General features: G+C 36.0%; 1 protein-coding gene across 1 annotated transcript in view; it reads left to right on the top strand.

Annotated features, from left to right (window-relative positions):
• The window catches only part of Prim2 (DNA primase subunit 2), a 65,441-nt gene extending 43,172 nt beyond the window's left edge, over positions 1–22,269 (top strand). Inside the window, exons 10-12 of the mRNA XM_090372511.1 lie at positions 5,537–5,619; positions 17,008–17,167; positions 22,115–22,269. Coding sequence (XP_090228637.1) covers positions 5,537–5,619; positions 17,008–17,167; positions 22,115–22,269 — 398 coding nt within the window. The remainder of the gene's footprint in view (positions 1–5,536; positions 5,620–17,007; positions 17,168–22,114) is intronic.
• Positions 22,270–22,923: the final 654 nt, after the last annotated feature.

Below are 22,923 nucleotides of genomic sequence, written 5' to 3' on the forward strand. Positions count from 1 at the left end.
ATAAAAATTTGTATTTATTGTAAACTCTGCTCACCTGGTTGTTGTGCTGGAGTATAAACAGAAATTTTTTTTTATTTTTTTATATATACTGTATGTGTGTGTGTATATATATATATATATACAGTCGATTCCGGTTAATTGGGACACATCGGGCCTAGTGCATTTTGGCCCGATTAAGCGGCTGCCCCAATTATCCGAACTTTCACATAAAAAAAAGTTAAAAATACAATGGACCCCGGCTTTATAATTGGTTCACTATACAATCAAATCACGTTACGATGGAGTCACCTAAGTAAAGTACTGTTCACTACACAATGTGTAGTAAGCGCTGTTCATTGTGATCACGTTTGTGAATTGAATTTTAGTTGTGTTAAACAGCGATTCTATTAGCGAAAATAGGAATATTATCCACAGGCTATAAAAGTAAAGATATATTAAGCACAAATTTACCCTTTATTACCTTACCAATTAAAAAATTAAATGATATGTGAAAATCGGAATTAATATGTACTATAATATGTACATACTAACTAGTTGACATTTCTGTTCACTGACATTTGTGGGTGGGGGTTAAAATTCAAAACAGTAAACAGATAAGCAATCAATAATAAAGAACACGGCACACACAAATTGCAAGTAACACAATACGCACAAGTGAAAACGGAGTAACGAGTTACAAAGCTTTAAAAATACAAATGAAGAGAGGATCTGAAAATTAATTTTTTTATATGATTGAAGGTTTCATGGAAGTGTAAACACATTTCACCATAATAACCCACAGAATTCCAGCTGTCGGTATTATCGCAAATTCAATAAGATCGAGTTTACTATCCGTTTATGATAGATTGCGCTAACAGAAAAGCGCAATAAACAAGTGACTGCTAATTGTTTTTATTGTTTTATGGTTGTGACCTCCAGAAATCGGACCGAACCACGTGGTAAGGTCAGAGACAGTCGTAGGGTGATCTCCAATGCTGCTGTCTCCTGCCCCGATTAAACAGCATGTTATTCCAATTAAGCGAAATAAAACCTGTCTATTTTCTTGATTGGGTTCTGTTTTTTAAGATTTGCCCCAAATAAACAGCTGCCCTGATTTACCGGTGGCCCAAATAATCGGAATACAGTGTGTTTTATATATATACATACATACAGTGTGTTTTATACAGGGTGATTCACTACCAGTGCGACAAACTTGCAGGAGGTGTAGGGGGCACAAAGGCGAATCGGAATCACATAGCATTGCAGGGTCCGAAATGCCTTCATCATGCGGTAGAGGATGTTGAACGGGAGGTCGCGTGAACAGCGATCCCGCTGGAAGTCAGCATTTGCGAACCGTTTCTGTTGAAGAAACCAAGTAGCAAAAGTCCTCCAGAGTGGATAATCCGCAGGCTCCAATAATTGGATGCGTTGCAGATGGAATGAACTCATTTGGTTTGTTGACAGTATCCTCCATACAGTGGATTGGGAAATATCCAATTGTTGGCCTATCGCTCGAGTACTCGTACTCGGATTGCCTTCTGCAAGACGTAGGACATTCTCCTCATTTGTCTGGCGTCCTCGTCATTCGCCCTCGATTCATGGTACCTCTCGTGAAACAACCAGTCTCACGTAACCTTCTGTGCACACGTGCGAAAATTGTATGATGAGGAGCACGCCTGTGCGGGAAACGTTCCTGGTACAAGCGCAGAGAGGCTCACCCGTTACAGTCTGCAGCTCCATACGCGAGGTGCATGTCGGCCAGTTCAACGTTTGAATAGTCGGCCAGTTCAACTCGTCCATCCTACTGCCTCTGGAACTGGTTCGCAAATGCTGACTTCCAGCGGGATCGCTGTTCACGCGACCTCCCGTTCAACATCCTCTACCGCGTGACGAAGGCATTTCAGACCCTGCAATGCTATGTGATTCCAATTCGTCTTTGTGCCCCCTACACCTCCTGCAAGTTTGTTGCACTGGTAGTGAATCACCCTGTATATATAAAACACACTCAGTGATCACTGAATTGTGACCACGCCATCCATAAATGGACTGTTACATAGCTTGCAGTGTAAAAAGCAACAGTTTCGTACGTTAAGAGCAGTGGTAATTTGCATCTGGTTGTGCAGTAGCAGTTAGCGGATGTAGTTAAGATATCATGTCATTTCAAAAGGTGCATAATTGTGCGAGCTCTTGTGCCAGGTGCTTCAATATTGGGAAACACACCTTGTCGGTTGCTCACAGCCCACTGTGTTTGAGGTATGCAAAGAATGGTGCCAAATGGTTCAAACCACCTTCCACCGACAGAACTGTAAAGGATTACTCAAGGTGGATGTTCATGGTGAACGAAAGGTACAGTGTGTTGTATTGGCTCACAGGCAGGTCACTGTGTGACAGTTCACATTGCAATACAGTTTGGGGAATGCAAGAACAGTATCCTAAATAACAATGTACCACACACTCAGATGTATTGGGTTCTATAGCAGACAACCCAAGAGACACTTTCTCGTCACTGCTGATCATCGTTGACAGCAAATGCTGCAATATCAACAACACGCTGGTTCGACACTGGAGGAATGGAAATGAGTGTGTTGGTTGGATTGTATACAAATACCTGGTGCAGCATGCCAACATATGCTTTTGTGTGCGGTGCAAGCAACACGAGTCCATGGACCCACTGTGCATAGTACCCACTATCCAGGCAGGTGACAGTGGTGGTTGCTTGATATGGGCCAATGTTTCCCTAGTGAAGTCTACTGGGAGCTCTTAGGAGACTACATGCACCCTGCCACGTTGCATTTTTTCCCCCGGACACAAACAGGATCTTCCAAGATAATAATTTGCCATGTCATCCTGGCTGCACCTGTGCACGAATGGTTTGGGGAACACAGTGAAGATATCCACCTTTATTGGCATCAAAATTTGCCTGGCCTCAATCCAATTAAACACCTGTGGAATGTTTTGGAATGGGAAGTGAGGCATATGGACATGCAATCATCATCATTTTCGACACTGTGGAAAGCCCTTGCAGGTAGCATGGCTGCAGATCCCCGAAGTCTTCAGACATCTGGGATCTGCAGCCAGGAGTTAATGCTTAGGAAAATAGTGGCTTTTATCCATGCAAACAGGGTATTAGGTAAGTGGTCATGTTTTAGTGATCACTGAGTGTATATACTGGTGGTAATATTCTATACCTGATGATATTACAGGGCTTGAAGTATGATAATCATTAACATGACATGAGTACTGCGTACAGGTCTGGAGGCCTCATTTTAGGAAGGATGTAGAGTTGCTTGAGTGTGTACAGAGAAGAGCAACAAGATTGGTGAGGGAAATGAAGAGGTCCTCTTACCTTGCCAAGAAAGGCTTAAGTTCTGTAAATTGCAGCGGGTGGAGACTAGGCACCTGCAAGGTGATCTGATTGAGGTGTATAAGGCCTTGAATGGGTTGAGCACACTGAATTCTGATGGGATTCTTTCACTTGCTCAGATTACGAACCTGAGGGGGCATAAATTCAAATTGAGGAAAGACAGTTGTAGAATAGATGTGCAGAAATTTGCCTTTAGCCAGGTGGTTAATTGCTGGAACAAATGTCCATCTGTCATTGTGGAAGTTGATAGCTTAAATAAATTCAAGGAGGAACTGGACAAACTTTTAGAGGGAATGGATGTGTGATATTTGTTTTTTTTTGGCTGATGCTATATAAGCTCGTATGCTTGCTTTCTTGCATCACATGCCTCCATTTCTACTACATGATCACACAGGCCATTAGCAGAGGGTCGGTGAATATATTAGAATCGTGAAATAATTTTAAAGCAGTAGTCACAGAAGACATAATATCATTAAGAAAAGGTAATACAAGGAGGATGCAGAGACAGATGACTATTGAGCTGAAAAATAGTCTAATAGTTAACACGAGCAGAAAAAAGATGGCATGGGAAAGTTATAGAGAGATGAAAAGTATGAAGCTATAACAGCTATAAGTCAATCTGTAATGGTACCACAAAAAAGATTAAGTTGACAGCGGTCAAGTATGAGAAATCATTAGCTAAGAGAGCAAATAATGGGGGGAAGGAGTTTATCATCTATGTGAATGCAAAGGAGGAGGAAATGAATCAGATCTGATGCTTGTATAATGGATGTAGAAAAGTCATAGGTAACCCAGCTGATGTTGATGAATTGGACAGGTATTTCTTATTGAGCTTTACAGACAAAAGGCCCTTCATAGTGAGGAGAGGCTGATCATTATGAAATAGCAACACTGAAATTATAGCAGATTGTTTATTAGGAAACCGTGGACCTTTAAAAGGCAAGTTAGGCTCCTGAAGTTGCTGTTATAACCATTAATTTGAAGGAAAAGGTAAGAGAATGCATTGAATCATCATTAATATGAGGGTATTGTTTGACTTGGAAGAGATTCCTATGGTACCTAAGACTGAAGTGGATAAATAAATACTGGTTAGTCTAACTTCAGTGGTTGGGGAAAATAGTGGAGGCAATAAAAAAGTGCTATACAGAGACATTTATATAGAAATAGAATTCTGAAGGATACACAATATAGTTTTGTAAGAGAAAATTATGTTTAACTAATCTATTTAGCTATTTTAACTGAGTCACTCGTGAGCTGGATGTGGAAAATAATTTTAGCACTGTGTATTTGGATTTTAATAGAGCATTTGACTCAGTTCCTTCATGAGAGCTTACTGTATAAGCTGGAACATTTTGGGATCATGGGTAAGAGTTTAAGGTGGATTGTAAAAAAAATCATGCATCTCAACTGATCATCTCCTAATAACTTTTCTAATTCTTTCTGAATTTGAATTTGTCACCTTATGTGTGTGTCTGAAAATGAGTAAGGATTGCCATCAGCATTTAATTTACTCAATGCAATTAAGGTTTTAAAACATTCAGTCTTGTCTCCTTGCAGGTGCCTAGTTTCCAGATGCTGTAATTTGTAGAACTGAAGTCTTATGGTAAAGTCTAACGGTCCACATCCTTAAAATGTGGCTTCCAGACCTGTATATAGAACTCAAGATGTGGCCAAACCATTGCCTCACACAATGGTATGATCACCTTGTTCCTGAGCTATCTTAGCAACCTGTCTTCACTGCTTAGAGAACTTCATATCAGATTGTATAATCACTCCCAGTTCTTTTTCCATATCCACTAGCTTCAGTGTTGAAGGCAGAATCAGAATACTTTGTTGTAAGTATACTGCAATGATAACTGCAATGAATCACTACTGTGTTCATTGAATTCCACTGGAAAAACAACTTAATAGTAAATTGATAATAATTCACAGAATATCTGATCTTGTTGGTCAGGTGAAATGCTATTAAATGATACCACCGTAGATTCCCATTATGATGCTACATTATTCTAATAATAGCTTACTGGTTTAACACAGAGTGAATGTTTATTTTATATCAAGTATAATTTTCCCCTACCTATATTATACCCTTTAAGGAAGAATTATCAATAAGAGTGAGAGTTATGATTTGTAAATCAATTTATAAATGCCTGCAGATTTCTTAAAAATTTATAGTAAATTCTTAAAATTTAGGCTGTCCTTTCAGGCATGCTGATGCAAGTGTTTTACGTAAAAGATTACAAAGTCTTCATATTAGTAACACAGAAATTGAAGAGGTAAGTTATTTACGTCAAGCCATATTGCTGTTATTTAGTTCATTAACATCTTACATGTTTTTCCATACTTGGGTTTTCATGCTGTTTCAATTATATGCTATCATCTTATAGAAATACAGAGGAAGTAAAAAAGTAAATTTCCAGAGAAAGCAAAGGAACCAGATAAATTAAGTACAGGAACTCCCCCACTTACATAAGACGCCTCCGTAGCCAGGTGGGCAGGAGCAGCAGTGCGTAGCACACGCTTTTTGATTAGACCGGGGTTCGAGCCTGTGTCCAACAAATACAGAGGATGCGGAATGACCACCGTATATCCTCGGAGCAACATGGCCTTAGTTGCCAATGCTCCTAAAACCCAAATAATAACAAACAAACCCCCACTTACATAATACTCAACTTGTGCAAATTCGACTTTATGTAAGTTTTTGCTGGCCGGTACAAACTGAAAAAAGATGGAAAGGTATTTTGCATCTGTAAGGATAAATTGGAGGTATTGTGAAAATATCATAATGTGAACCCAATAACACATTTTTTTTTTTTTTTTTTTTTTTTTTGTAATTCGTTCCAAGTTGTTGGAAGTTGAATATTTTGCTATATTACTAAGCTATTTATCTCTCTAAAAGGCCATTTTTATAATGGAAATTGCACTATCCTTTCATCTTTATCATATGTTCCCGTTATTAGAATCAATTTTGAACGCCTTTGTGATATTTTTCTACGGCACATTTCTGGAGGTCACGACCATAAAACAATAAAAACAATTTGCACTTTCCAGTTTATTGGGCTTTTCTGTTAGTGCATCTAATTATAAACGTGTAGTAAACTCGATCTTATTGCATTTGCGATAATACCGATAACTGCAATTGTGTGGGTTTTTACGCTCACTATTATGTTGAAATGTGTGTTCCCCTTTACTGAAATCTTCAATCATATAAAAAACAAATTTTCAGAAACTTCTCTTCATTCCTATTTACGTATTACAATGATGAAGGGAAAGTGACCAATGAAAAGTGCAAGTGGTGGTAGTGCCGGGAAACAAAACAAAATTGATTTAGAAATGAAGATGAAAATGATTAAGAAGTATAAAGCAGAACAAAGTTTATCATCTATTGCAAGGGAATTAGGTCTCGCTGCTTCAACAGTGAATACTATTTTAAAGGACAGTGCGTAAAAAAGAGCATGTCAAAGGATCAACGTACTTAAGATCAACAGTGGTTACAAAACAATGTTCAGGTGCTATATCGAAGATGGAAAAGCTGTTAATAATATGGATGGAAAATCAGAAATATTGTAAAGACAATGACGCTTCTATTAGATAATGCTCCTGGACATCCTGCATCCAGATGATTTCAATTCAAACATGAGAGTCATATTTCTACCACCAAACACGACTTCACTCATTCAACCTATGGATCAGGGTGTTATTTCGAATTTAAAAGTATACTATTTACGCACAACATTTGCTCAGGCATTGTTTGCAGTAGACAGTGAGAAAAATTTTATGTTAAGAGACTTTTGGAAATCTTACAATATTTACCATGCCATCTTAAACATTAATAAGACCTGGGCAGAAATTACTAAAAGAAATTACTTGTTTAGATGCCGCATGGAAGAAAATATACCCAAGGCACATAAAAGGCTTCGAAGGATTTGAAAAAGACGAATCATATGAAGAGGTTACAGATAAGATTGTAAAGGTTGTAGAGCTACTTCAGTTGGAGGTTGATGCCAAAGACGTGGAGGAGTTAATAGAGGATTGAGAGAAGGAATTATCTAACGAAGAACTTGTTTGTTTGTTTGTTGTTTAGTTTTTAGGAGCATTAGCAACTAAGGCCATATTGCTCCGGGATATGCGGTGGTCATTCCCTGACCTTTCCGCATCCTCCGTATTTGGTGGTGACGGGCTTGACCCCCGGTCTAATCAAGAAGCGTGTGCTATGCACTGCTGCTCCTTCCCACCTGGCTACGGAGGCGCCTACGAAGAACTTATTGACTTGCAGGCAGCGATAGTGAAAGAAGAAAATGCTGACGAAGCTCAAGATGAACCAAATGAGGAACCGAGATGCTTCATCACTAGAGAGATGGCAATGGCATTTCGTGAAATTGTATCGGCAATGGCGAGGTTTGAGAAGATGGATCCTGACAGCAAACGATTCTTAAAAGTTAACAGAGGGGCAAATGATATGCTTTCTTGCTACAAAGAAATCTATGATGAAAAGAAAAAAGCCACTGTCCAGTCATCCATTAATATGTTCTTTCGTAAGGTTGAGCGGCTGACCCCTTCTAAATCTCCACAGTCCTCAACCTCCGCAGTGGCATACTTATCAGCTGAAGATGTCAATTTTGGTATTGATGCTCGAGGTAAAACAAAAAAAAGAGAGGAGACAGGCATAACGTCAGTTATGCCTGTCTCCTCTCTTTTTTTTTGTAATTTTATAATTTTGAAATTGTTTTTAAATTGCATGCTTTTTTGTAATTTTTCCTGCGCATGAGATAATAAATTGAATAAATACAATAAATAATTCTATTTACACGTTCCTCAAACATTTCTTTTTTTGATTCAATCAATTCAACAAGCACAGTTGAAAGCATTTCCCCCATGCTCACAAGCATGGGGGAAATGCTGACGTACGTAGAGATCTGCAGAACGCAACCTTTATGTAAGTCAGGGAGTGACTGTATTAAGTAAAATTTACTCAATACACTAACTCTAGGTTAAATAATATTCTAGAAATATTTAATATTGTTCTTGCATTCTGGTTTTTAAGTGTCTAATTGTCTGTCCACATAACTTCCTATAGCTACAGTTTAGGAGTTCTGAGAGCATTATATATAAAAGAAGAATTTTAGGACTGTGAACCCCCCCCAACCACTGTGACTATAGCATAGGGAAAAGAAAGAGAGAACATTAATTTACTTGTTGATCCTCAAGAGTAGACCCTTGAGTTGTAAAATTCAGAAAATTGGGCATTTACTGAAGGCCATTACTCTGTTAAAGAGTTCCATATTCAAGGCAACAATTAAAGAAATCTGTCTCATATTTTGCACGTTTTGGCAGGTATATGATTTTGTCTATACCGAAAAAATTTGAACAAAGATTTTTATATATATATGGCAGGTATATGATTTTGTCTATACCAAAAAAATTTGAACAAAGATTTTTTTTTTTATATATATATACACAGTGGCAGACAAAAAAACTGCATCACCTTAAAAGAAGTAACATTTGTAGTGAAACGTATAAGGTATTGTTTGTTAGTAATTTTGTTTGTCGCAAAGCAAAGGTATTGCATCAGACAGTAATTGCAAGGTATTGCATCAGCCGTTGGAAGAGTATACATGCTCATTAGTATCCTGTTTTGTGGAGATGTAAGCATGGCTCCATATGTTCAGATGAAACCAAGAAAAAAAGTGTAGTTGTTGCTCTGTCCTAGGAAGGATTTTCTACGCGTGCTATCGCTGGTAAAATAGGCTGCTACCAGTCAGCAGTATCCCAGGTGCTGAAATTAAAGTGTGAAACCAGTGATGTGTAGAGAAGACCTGGATCAGGCCGTAAGAGAGTGACTACACTTCCCAAAATCGATATTTGAAACAGTTATGCCTTCGTAATTGGCATGCTAGTGCCCTGATCTAGAACTGGACTTTGAGATGGCCTCTGATTTTGAAACAAGCACACGAACTATCCAAACATTGCTTTCAGAATGTGGTCTGCATGCCTATTGGCCCAAGAAGAAGCTTTGTTGACCTAACAAATGAGGAAGAAGTGATTTGCTTGGGCTAAAACGCATGTTTCGTGGACAAAAGAGCAATGGGACACTGTCATCTTTTCTGAATTATCGAAATTCAACTCGGATGGGAAGCGATATGTCAGAAGACGAAAATCGGAGGCATACCATCCTGACCGCATAACACCGACTGTAAAGTTCCCCGCCAGTCAGATGGTCTGGGGATTCGTAACAAGCAAAGGGGTGGGGCAAATTAAGTTTATTAATGGAACAGTGAATGCAGAAACCTACACTGCTATCTTGGAGGTGTGCTCGTAATTAGGGATCACCACACAGAGGTCCAAAACTGCATTTTTTAACAGGACTCAGCACCTTGCCACACAGCAAAATTGGTAAGTTTTATACTATTTCGATTTAATGATGAGTTTATCTTCTTGTCTCACAAGGCTTATAACATACTTACACTAATGTTTTTCTCCCTTAAGGCACAGTCATACCTCAGAAATGCTGGCATTACAGTGTTGGACTGGCCAGGCAACAGCTCAAATTTGAACCCTATTGAAAATTGCTGGTACACAATGTCGTCTAAAATTGCTCAGAAGAAGCCAACGAGTAAGGTTCAGCTGCAGGAGAACATTGTAAGGATGTGGTACCATGAAATTGGGCAACTGTATATCCAGAAGTTGATTAACTCTTTGCCAGAATCGTTGCAAGGCTGTAATTGCAGCTTTAGGAGGAACAACAAAATATTGAGGACTTATTTTGCTGATTTACAGTACATAATACTATTAAGTTAACTTGTCATATTAGTTTGTACACGTAAATGCAATAAAATGTGTGTTTGGTTGTCACGATTGTCATTTGCATGATTTTGCACATTTCCATTAATTATGCATTTTACCCTTTGGGAAGATATTTATGGCAATTAGGTATATCAAGTGGAGTCTTTGTTGTTGTTGTTGTTATTTGGTTTTTAGGAGCATTAGCAACTGAGTCCATATTGCTCAGGGGATATGCGGTGGTCATTCCCTGACCTTTCCACATCCTCCATATTTGGTGGTCACGGACTCAAACCGGTCTAATCAAGAAGCGTGTGTTACGCACTGCTGCTCCTGGGAAGCGCCTGGAGTCTTTGTATTGGATTTCATTCACAGAGATATATATCCCATTTAACAAATACATTTCTGCAACCAACAATGCAGTGCAAAACACATTATTTGCAAAATTCACAAGTGATGCAGTTTTCTTGTCCGCCACTGTATATATTTAATTGTTAAGTAGCAAAATAATCAAAAAAAAGGAAAATAACAAAAGTTATTATATGTCTAATGTTCCAAAACATACAGCGCAGCAGTAAGCCTTGTAAAGGAAGGAAAAGGATATAAATAATGTGTGGTTTGTAACATAAATAAAGTGTCTGTGAAAATGGAAATGAAAAATACACAAAGTGCCTGAACTAAGAGAAGTTTAAGGGATAGTAGAAACTGGAAGTGAAGTAGTGGTGAAAAAGTGAAAGAATTTGAAAAACCTAGTACAAAAATGAACTGGGACTGAGGAAGCAAACAATATACAAAAATAATTTTATACAAATAAATAAAAAATAAATAACACTGTATTCAGATATGGGAGGGAAATTTTAGCAAGAGGTCGAATCAAGGGATGGCAAATATGCAAAATCTGAATACAGTAAATGAAAACATGATACATAGCCAGGAATTTCATCACGGGATTGTGCCTGACCATGTATCAGGCACTGTGTTTCCAAACTTGTCTATAGTATTAGAAAAAGGGTGGGAGCAAATATGCAGGCTTTATCATAATACTAACAGACAAGGTAGTCCCAATGCAGTGTAAAAATTAAGTTAATAATGTAATTTTTAAGTTTAATACAAATTTACAAAAGTGTAATGTGAAATATAATACAAATGTTTGTACTGTGCAGAAGGGGTAAAAAGTAATTAAATTAAAAGTGGTTAAAAAAATGTAAAAATTCAAATATACAGCAGAGAAATTTGATCAAAAAGTGTGGACAAGCAAATGGTTTAGGGAATGGTAAAATTCTTGGGGTGGGGAAGGGAGAAAAAATATGGTAAAAAGAAGGCGAAAATTGCTATAGGATGCAGGATAGTCGGAGCATTCATATCACCCTCGTATTACACTAATAGTTTTACGAACGGGGAAAAAAATAGAAAAACGACAGTATAAAGATAAGTGTACAAAAAGTCATTAAAAATACTGAACTTACTGGGTGTGTAAGGCCCACCCTTTAAAAAGGGTTCTGCTATAACAAGTGTTAGTAAAAATGGGTGTTAATACCATAGGCTTGTAGAGAAGGGAAATCGAAACCAAAACTAAAAGTGGGTGTTACCTGGAGTCATTAAGTCAAGTGGAGGAGAGACATACGTAAAATTGTCTGCAGCAATAGATCTTTAAATGCCGAGCACTGTATCTACAAATTAAACCTCAGTTATATTTTAAAAAACAAAATTCACAGACATGCTCATGGTAGCAAAAAACAAAAACCATATAAAAATATCAAATTCAACTTCTCTAATATCCTAAGTTCATGGGACCATATGACACTTGATTTGCATAATATTTACCAATTCCTTTTTAGCATTAAAAAGTCTGTTCTTAAAGCACTTGTTTCATCCAGCCATAAATTCACATTCACCAATATACAGCTTAAACACATAATAAAAGACACCAGTCTCTTTAGAAATGGAACTATTACTTCTCACTACACTGAATATTGTAATATTATATTTCTCCATAAATGGTTTGACAATATACCTTGGTCCTCTATTCTAAACACAATAACCTACTGCCTTTCAACAACCATTATAAATTTGATATACATCACTGTTTCAATTATGACTCTCCATTAGGTTTAAAAATCTGCAACTACAAACAACTTGCCACTAATTTAGATAATATTTCTTTTAATGATTTCCCATGCCATTGCAATATTCCAGTTTACGCTCCTTTTGTGGATCAATATCATGGACCTATAACTGGAAATCTAAACATCATAAATGACAATAATCTAAAAACAGCTATGATTAAAGGGTTCAGATTCAGACCCATTAACTGAGTTAATCTTAATAACATCAACAAAAAACTATATCTAGACCTTAACTCATTTTGCCAACAAGCTTGCTTATAAATATACCATTCCACATGAAGCTTTTCAAAATTGGATAACCGTTGTCTATCAAGACATAAAAAAAAGCTATTGCCAAGTCTTACAAACTTTACAATAACCACTACACTCCATTCTGCAATCTGAAAAAACATATTTTAGAATTACAGGACAATTTTATTATCACCCCAGTTGACAAAGCATCCAACAATTTTGCTATCTTTTGCAAACAATTCTACTTCAACCAACTAAAAACTGAAATAGAGGAATAGTTCCACATATACACCATATCCATGTTAAAGCAGTCTCAATCCTGCTTCTACAATAAAAAAGCTTATAGCTTTGCATAAAAAACTGCACACCAAAATACAAAACTATACCCTTCCCTTCCTTTATATGATTGCCAAATTCCACAAACAACTGATAGGTTTCAGAACACCAAATTCCACAAACAACCGGTTCCAAAAATAGTGGCTGCTACCTACCCTGCAAGAAATTTTTCAGACAACTCAAAACCATCCTCAGCAATCTTGCTATTACCTGGTTTATTAACAATAACCAAGCTGTTTTAAATCCAATCTATCTCTCTCTCTCTCTCTCTCTATAACCAGTATTGAAACTTTTGATTTCACCAACCTGTTCACTTCCATCCCACTTAACCTACTGGTGTTTGTGCTAAAACAATTGTTTAACAAATACCATGAGAAACTTAATATTCACGAGAGTACTTGGGACAACCTCGTCAATCTTTGCATACTCAATAACTTCATTTTCGATGGCAAGCTTGCATACAAACAAATTGTCGGAGTTCCCATGAATTCACAAATTTCCGGCCTTATTTCTAACCTGTTTTTACACTACTATGAGGAATTGTTTTTTACTAGCAACCCCAATCATAAACTTTTAACTTTCCGGTATGTGGTAGTTTTAAATTCTGACTTTGAACGCTTAGCTGCAGATATTCACCCCTCTGAACTTAAACCCAATAAAGAAAATGTTGATAATTGCACAGCCAACTTCCTTGATCTGAAAATTACACTCTGCAATGATGCAGTTCGTCATCTTATTAACATATATGACAAAAGAAAATATTTTAACTTTGATGTCATTTACCTCACAAATTGGCAATCTAATATTTCCAATAAAATTCACAAAAATACTATATGTATTCCAGCTATCAGATTAGTCGATATGTAGCAACCATATCCTTTTCAGCAAAGTAATACAAGTTTTTTTATAACAAGTTTTTAAATAATAATATACCTCCTTTTTCATCAAATACTGTTTCAGTATAGTTTTTTCTACAATTAAAAATAAATTCAATTTCGATTTATTTGGCGCCTCTCTGTGTTAAAGGTATTGTACAGTTGTATATTATTTGGTGGGATTTCCACTACTTAGTATGGCACATTTTGGCCTTAGCTGCCCTTGTGCCCTTAAATACCAATACCAATATTACTTAGTAATCACTGTTCATGACTTCCGTTTAAGGTTCTTTTTCGGAATGACACTCCCGTTGCTTTACTCTCTAAGTTTTTCACAAGTTTAGTCTGAATTCTTTCTTTATACCATTTGTAATCCTGTACATTTGGCTTTTTTTTTTAATTCTTGGACTTCATTAAGTTTCACATGTTCCTTTACATATTTTTATTCCTGCGGCCTTATGTCTGGTATTTCATGTTTTTAGGCCATCTTTCCCACTTTTTTTTTTTTTTTAAATGATAGAGGTCATCACTATCTGTATCTCTAAATCTATATAACTCAGTGATGTCATTGTTTCCTCTTTTGCATCTTGGCTGTGTACGTCTCTCCTCCGCTTGACTCAGTGACTCCAGGTAACACCCACTTTTAGTTTTGGTTTCGATTTCCCTTCTTCTCTACAAGCCTATGGTATTAACACCCATTTTTACTAATGCTTGCTTATACACACCCAGCACCAAATAACATTGTAATAGGTGCATTATGGCCTTAGTAGCCCTTGCACCAATAAATCCAACAAACAACAACAACAACACACCCAGTAAGTTCAGTATTTTTAATGACTTTTTCTACACTTTTTATCTTTATACTGTCTTTTTCTATTTTTTTCCCTGTTCGTAAAACTATTAGTATAATACAAGGGTGATACAAATGCTCCGCCTATCCTGCATCCTATCGCTATTTTTGCCTTCTTTTGACCATCTTTTTCTCCCTTCCCCACGCCAAAAATTTTACCATTCCCTATACCAGTTGCTTGTCCACACTTTTTGATCAAATTTCTCTGATGTATATTTGAATTTTTACATTTTTTAACAATTTTAATTTAATTACGTTTGTATTAAATTTAAAAGTTACATTATTAACTTAATTTTTACACTGCGTTGGGACTACCTTGTCTGTTAGTATTACGATAAAGGTTGCATATTTGCTCCCACCCTTTTTCTAATACTATAGACAAGTTTGGAAATGCAGTGCCTGATACATGGTCAGGAGTAGACTCCTGATGAAATTCCTGGCTATGTATCATGTTTTCATTTACTGTATTCAGATTTTGCATATTTGCCATCCCTTGATACGATGTCTTGCTAAAATTGCCCTCCCATATCTGAATAGTGTTATTTATTTATTCGTATAAAATTATTTTTGTATATCGTTTACTTCCTCAGTCCCAGTTCATTTTTGTACCAGGTTTTTCAAATTCTTTCACTTTTTCACCACTTCACTTCCAGTTTCTACTATCCGTTAAACTTCTCTTAGTTCAGGCACTGAACTAAGAGAAGTTTAACGGATAGTAGACTATTAAAGAATAATTGTATTAAGAAGTTAATTAATCATGGAGAGTGGAATGTGACTGTATGAAAAGGAAGGTAATTCCTGTCTATTTCTTCTTTTTCATACTATATATCGCTACATTTCTTATCCATTTGGTCGAGTTCACAGTGTATAGCGTAGATTCAGTAGCTTTAAACCAAACTCTTCTTCTTCACACTTTCTACATAAAATATACTTTATATATATATATATATATATATATATACAAAGGGTACTAGGAAAGTTCTGCAATACAGCTTTGTTTATTTAATTTTTTCAAAGTAATTTCCTCTACATTCAATACACCTCTCCATCCTCCGAAACCAATCTTTAAACCAGTTCTGCCAAGTTTCACTAGGGAGTAAAGCACACTCGTTGTCCCAAGCCCGTAGAAGGTCCTCATCACTGGAAAACCGCCTCCCTTTTAGCTTCATTTTCACATGCAGGAACAGTGCAAAGTCGCAGGGAGCAAGATCTGGACTGTAGGGAGGGTGCTCGAGAAGTTTTAGTCCTGTCGTGGTGAAATATTCGGTGCAGGCTTTGGCGCGGTGAGCTGGAGCATTATCGTGATGGAGGTACCAGGTGTCCATTCTTGACTTTGGCCGCAGGTTCTTCATAGATCCAATGACTTTAGGCAGGCATTGTTCAGTATATCACTTAGCTGTGACTGTCTTCTGCATGTCCAAAACGACACGTTCCACAATTCCACTCGATTTGAAAAATACAGCTATCATTTTCTTCTTTACAGATCGGGATTTTCTGACAATTACGGGTGTGTCGTCATCATCAAAGACCCAAACTTTGTTTTGAGCCTTGGTCAGCAGATCGTAATAGTACAGCCAAGTCTCGTCACCTGTCACGATGTTGTTCACATACCGAGATAGTCCCTTATCAAACTTTTTTAACATCTCCCGGCACCAAGTCACACGTCGTGTCATCTGCTCTTCAGTCAGTTGATGCGGCACCCAGAGAGAGAGAACAAAGTTTCTTCACGTGCAAATGATCTTGCAGAATCGAACGAATTGCTGGTGCATTTAGGCCCAAAGTATCCTCTATCTGTTGGTAGGTCACTCGCCTGTTTTCGTCAAGCATTTTCCTCACAGCAGTAACGTTTTCCTCCGTAACTGACGTTCGTGGCCTTCCCGGCCTCTCAGAATCCTCCAGAGTGAAATTTCCCCTTTGGAATTCTCTATACCACCTGAATATCGTTGTACGATGTGGACAATCATCATCTAGTGCAAGAGTCATTTCTTCTAAGCACTGGTCTATGGTTAAACCACGCATGAAATTATACTGCAAAACTGTCCTTATCTCATTTCGTGACCACGATGGCATCGCAAGCACTTTACACTCTCACTACTAATGAATAACTGAGCCCATCGACTTGGCGCGGCGGCTACTATGCACGTATGAACATGTCTCAACATGCAGCAACAAGCAGCTTCCTGTGATTCATTGTTGCGTCATATTGCAAAACTTTCCTAGTACCCTTTGTATATATATATTATTTATTTATTTTTTTTTTTTTTTGCTTTCAGTGCTTGGTTTTGCAAGTAACAATCATTTTGACATTTTCACATATGCAAATTCTCTGTGTATATATATTTTTTCTAATGAGAAAGTCCCCTTCCCATCAAGCTTGTCTCTTTCTCTCACTTCTCTGTCTATGTGTATATGCACAAGCTCGTTATTTTTTATAGATCATTATAGAAAAATGTATTTGTTTTCTAGGTGCTGAATTTGGTAAGCAAAGGCCATTATCAACTGGCTTGCACTCGTTATTTTGAACTGACACATAATGGGGCTACTGTGGACCAAGCCATTAATCATCCCAATCAGTATTTTGAGGAGAGTCAGAAAATAAAAAAGGGTGGTGGAAGTGGAAAAAAGGGTGATTTTTTTTTTTTTTTTTTTTTTTTTTTGCACTTTATATATATTCTACTTATATAAATTCTACTTTTCTACTTATATATTCCATAATATATATACAGTCAATTCCGGTTATTTGGGACACATTGGGACTAGTACATTTTGGCCCGATTAAGTGGCTGCCCCAATTATCTGAAGTTTCACATAAATAACGTAAATAGTTAAAAATACAATGGACTCCCGCTTTACAATTGGTTCACTGTACAATCAAATCACATTACAATGGACTCACCATAGTAAAGTACCGTTCACTATACGATGTGTAGTAAGTGCCAGTCATTGTGATCACGTTTGTGAATCGAATTTTAATTCTATTAAACAGCGATTCTAATTAGCAAAAATAGGAGGAACCACAGGCTATAAAAGTAAAGATATATTAAGCACAAATTTACCCTTATTAACTTATTAAAAAATTAAATGATACATGAAAATCAGAAGAATATACGTGATAATCGGAATAATTAATGTTAATTAATTAACATATTAATTATTCAACTAGTTAGTATGTACATATTACAGTACATACTAACTAGTTAGCATTTCTCTTCACTGACATTTGTGGGTGGGGGTTGAAATTTAAAACAGTAAAAAGAGAAGCAATCAATAACAAAGAACACGGCACACACAAATTTCAAGTAACATGATACGTGCAAGTGAGAACGGAGTAACAAGTTACGAAGCTTTAAAAATAGGAATGAAGAGAAGATTCTGAAAATTAATTTTTTTTATATGATTAGAGATTCCATGGAAGTGTGAACAGATTTCACCATAATAACCTACAGAATTCCAGCTGTCGATATTATCGCAAATTCAATAAGATCGAGTTTACTATCCGTTTATGATAGATTGCACTAACAGAAAAGCCAAATAAACAGGTGACTGCTAATTGTTTTATGGTTGTGACCTCCAGAAATCCGAGTAAACCATGTGGTACGGTCGGAGACAATCGTAGGGTAATCTCCAGTGCTGTGGTCTACTGCCCCGATTAAATGGCATGTTGTCCCAATTAAGCGAAGTAAACCTTGGCTATTTTCTCGATTGGGTTCTGTTTTTTAAGATTTGCCCCAAATAAACGGCTGCCCCAAATAACCGGAATCCACTGTATATGGTATTTACAAATTGTAAATTCCTCTGAAAGTGAATAATATAATTTTATAAATGATCTGCCGAATAGTTCGGAATATTTATTTTTTATATCTTTCAGATTCTGCGTAATTAAACAGAAACAATTCTGTTTAATTTCTAATGGTAAGGTGACTGACTAAAAATAGTTTTATTTCATATTAGGAAAATTAATTTGTTTGAAATATTACATATTCAAATATCAGGAAATATGCTGGCTGTTTGTACTAATGTCATTCAGTTCACTTCAAGTCATCTTGTAGAATTGGTGATAAAGATTGGATAATTGATTTGTCATGTCTGTAATTTTATTTCAGGAATTTGTATTTCATGACTGCAGTGATAAAATTGGTTGCTGGTTTTTATACCTGATAGGTTAGCCTATACCTTTAAATGACATCTCAGAATATACTAGGTATTACAAACATACTGGAAGGTTGTGGATTGTTTAAGCATCTGAAATCATTTTTAGGAAAGCTACTCCAAGGTTTTTTACTTCTCTTCCAGATTTTAGTGAAGTTTGGTATTCATTTTACATATACTTGTATGGTATGTTTTTAAAATACAGACTTGCCAAATTTATTCACATCGGCTTAAAAGCTGTCATTAGTTCACTCTCATCTTCATTATAGAGCAGTGTGGGTGTGTGTGACGAGCACATGATTACTGGTGTTAAGATCTCCATATTTCCCATGGTTTTTGTCATTATATACTTATCCTGGAAAAAGATTAGGAAGCATGCAGTGTATCACAGGCTTATTTACTGTGAATTTAGTTTTCTCTAAACTATATTAAAAAATAAATCTACAAATTAATGTTTGCCTTTTTCATAGCTACTTTAACTCTTTAATCAGAGTTGTATCCTTTATCTTGGAGATCTTTGGAAAAAGAGAGAGGGAGAGGGGAGGGGAAAAAATCAGGGCCTATAACAGAGAGTGAGGAACAATTTCAAATCCTGGCAATGCTGTAGTGTTGTTCTGAAGCAAAATTGCTGTTATTTTCTGGCCTCTTATTTTATTGTATTTATTATTATTTTTTAAAGGCTTTGTCCAGTGTCTCAGTATAGGACTGGACTGATTATTGGCCCCTTCTCTAAAAATTCTGTTTTAACATTTTCAGCAGCCAGAAACTAAGAACTAGTTGTACATTGTTTAAACTGCATGTTTAAAAAGTAACTCACAAATGAACAAAGACAGAAATATGACATGTGCTACTTAGCAATAAAGTTATGAACTAAGGCACTACTTTTCAGTTTATAATGAAATAAATTTGTGTCTTGTTATTATCATCCTTGCCATTGCCAACCATTTGAAGAAGTTTAAGTTCATAACTGCATAGCTACCATAGTTTAATATTAAAATTATATATGCACATCTTGCTTTAACATGCCATCTAACAATGCACATATAAAGTTATGTGCATATCCATTTGATACCTTGTCTGTCATTACATGCACAAAAATTCAGTTATGCATCCACATACCACTATGTTGCACACTTTCCCATTAGCATCATTTCAGCTTATGATTCTCTCTCTCTCTCTCTCTGTGTGCGTGTGTGTTGCATATTTTATGTATTTTGTGTGCAAAAATTTATATGTAGTTACTATCTATGTATATTTACTGCCTGTAATGTAAACAATGAGTCCAGGCAAAGGAAAAAAAAGAATGCATTAAAAACGGATGTTTTAAAGTTTTGGTAATAATTTTCCAACATGAAACCAGACATCAAGAGAAAATTGTATAATCAAGTATAATTTTTTAACCTCCAATTTGAAAATTAGTCATTAAAAACAAAATTATTGGTTATGTGTTTAATTTCAATAAATTTTTATTTAATAACCTTTTGAATTTTAATATGTTATTTACCAATCATAAAGTATATGTACTGATAAAAAATAATCTTGAAAATGGGGGAAAGTGTTGACAATTTCTAATATTATTGGAGCCTGTTTCTGACTTATACGAACATGTTCATGCTGTAGTGTACCTTTCTACTACAAGCTGTTTTGTTTTTTTTTCCCCCAGAATGTATGTTGAATAGGTGTTTTATATAAGAGTTTCTTTGCATTTTAAAATGAGTGATTTTACTGAGCTGTGTATTTGGTCAAATTAAGGAAATGTAAAACAGAAATCGATGAAATGTTAGAATTTTCTCAGAAAGTTGTTTTTATATGTTGTCTGTAGACTTTTCAGTGGTTTACAAAGTTTAAAGAGACCAGTTGTCTATTGAAGGTGATCTTGCTATGGCTACTCTTCAATCTCAAAAATCAGTGATTCAATTGTTTGTGTTCTGATTGGAAGCAACAATGTTAAATTATCCACCAAGTTGTAGTTAAAGTGATATTTCTTATGGGAATTGGGACATATTTTAACCTTTGTTGCACAAGGAGTCGTCGTCTTCAGAAATGTTTCAAGAGGCTATTGTTTCCAAGATAATCTCTTTTATTTATAAATTTCACGATTGCATGCATAAGCATTTTTTAACGGTACACACAAATTGCAACTAACACGATTCGCACAGAGTAACAAGTTTAAGAAGCTTAAAAAAAAAAAAAAAGGAATGAAGAGAAGATTCTGAAAATTTGTTTTTTAATACAATTGAAGATTTCAGTAAAGAGGAAATGCATTTCAACCACACAATTCCAGCTATCAGTATTTTTGCAAATACAATAACATCAAGTTTACTAACTGTTTATAACTGCTTGCAGTAGCAGAAGAGCCCAATAAACCGGAAAGTGCAAATTGTTTTTATTGTTTTATGGTTGTGACCTCCAAAAATGTGCTTTAGAAAAAATATCACAAAGGCGTTTAAAATTGATTCTTATAACGGAACATATAGCAATGAAAGTGTAGTGCATCTTAATGATTTGAATTGGTAACTAATACAATTTACAAACCATGCTAGTCACCTTTTAGATGGCCTTAAGGTCATGCTCATGAAAATTTCAACTTCCGAGGTCTTGAAATGAATTACCAAAAAAACAATGTGTTATTGGGTTCACGATACAATTTCCCCAAAATTTATTTCTTTATTTCCTAATTTGCTTTATTTCCCCAAATATTAGTTCAGTCCCTGAAATCTGACACCATACTTTGTCCCTAGCATATCCACACTAGTCATGTAGTTCTTAAATGGTTGCAACTCACTGTATTAAAATGTTGTTGGCAGTCAAGAAAGCAACCCCCCAAAGGTCAGAAATTTGCAACAACCAAGGAAATTGCTCAACACAGGAACTATTAGCAGTTCCAAAACAAGCCTATCAGAATGCTCCAGGAAGTTGCAGAAGTATTTGAATCAAGTATACAGTGTCAAGGAGAATATTGTGAGAGAGATTCATGCAAAGAACTTTATTTCCCAAATATTAGTTCAGTCCCTGAAACCTGGTACCATAGTTTGTCCCTAGCATACACATACTAGTCATGTTCTTAAATGGTTGCAACTCACTGTGTTGGCAGTCAAGAAAGGAAACTTTTTTATTCTTTCAGTTTGGTTGACTACTTAATTTGGGTGAGGGAGGAAGAATTCCCATAAGTCATCTTAATCTGGTAGGCAGTTCACCATTAAGAGTACTCTGCTGAACTATTATAGCTTGGTACTAACAACATTCAGAATGGTTGGGCATAGTGATTGAAGCAGCAGAGGTAGGACCTTAGATTTTATAGTCTGGCCCCTACAAGATCTTGATCTTACATCTAACAATCCAAAATACATTAAATTATTCAAGCTTTAACTTTGTCACTCTGTATTAGAAGAGACTTATTTTCTTGCAATTTTGGTGATTACAGCTTCAAGACCATCTACTACTCGTGCAGTTGTAAGTGTTCCTAGCAGCAGTCAGGTGCCTATCACTTATCAGTCTGATGGTGAAGAACAAATGGATGAAGACTTAACACCAGAAGAAATGGAAAGAATTTTGAAAGAATCAGGAGCTGAATTTTAATTTTTGTATCTATTTGTGTAAAATGCTTATTTATTTGTAATTACAGCCAAAAATAAATGTTCGTTTATGTAGATATTAAACATAACCTATAGACTGTTTCTTGAACAGTTAGTCAGCAAACTGATGCAGTGATATAATTTTTTGGTGGCAGATCAGTTGTCACCCATTAATTTTCTTTGTGGTGTGTATTAGGAAAAAAATTAAACTTGTAGATCTGGATCTCTTTTTGACATAAAATTAATAAAATGTCAAGTTTTCCAGCACATGATCAATTAACCAAACCTAACAAACTAAGGAAACATAAAAATTCAAAACTAAAATAATTACTTTATTTTTGCACCTTATTGCCATAGGTTCACATCACTTGCAGTCTGTAATTTAGAAAAAAATAAATAAATAAAATTGGTGGGGATGATGCAGACTACAGTTCATGAGTTGGTGTCCCCTGATTTAGACAGTTAATTGTGAGATGGATGAAGATTTATATTTAGATATAAAAAACACTCATTATGAAAATTATGAAATAACTTGAGAACAGTTTCTGCAAGTTGTGCTATGCATTTTGAGTGATAAATATAAACTGAAGACTCAACAAACATGGTGCGTCCACAGGACCTGGAAATGTGTCCAAGTCTTCACTAGAGAACTCCATCA

This window comes from Mastigoproctus giganteus, chromosome 4, assembly GCF_048544385.1.
Source record: "Mastigoproctus giganteus isolate SK-2022 chromosome 4, ASM4854438v1, whole genome shotgun sequence".
In the NCBI taxonomy this organism is placed as follows: Eukaryota; Metazoa; Arthropoda; class Arachnida; order Uropygi; family Thelyphonidae; genus Mastigoproctus; species Mastigoproctus giganteus.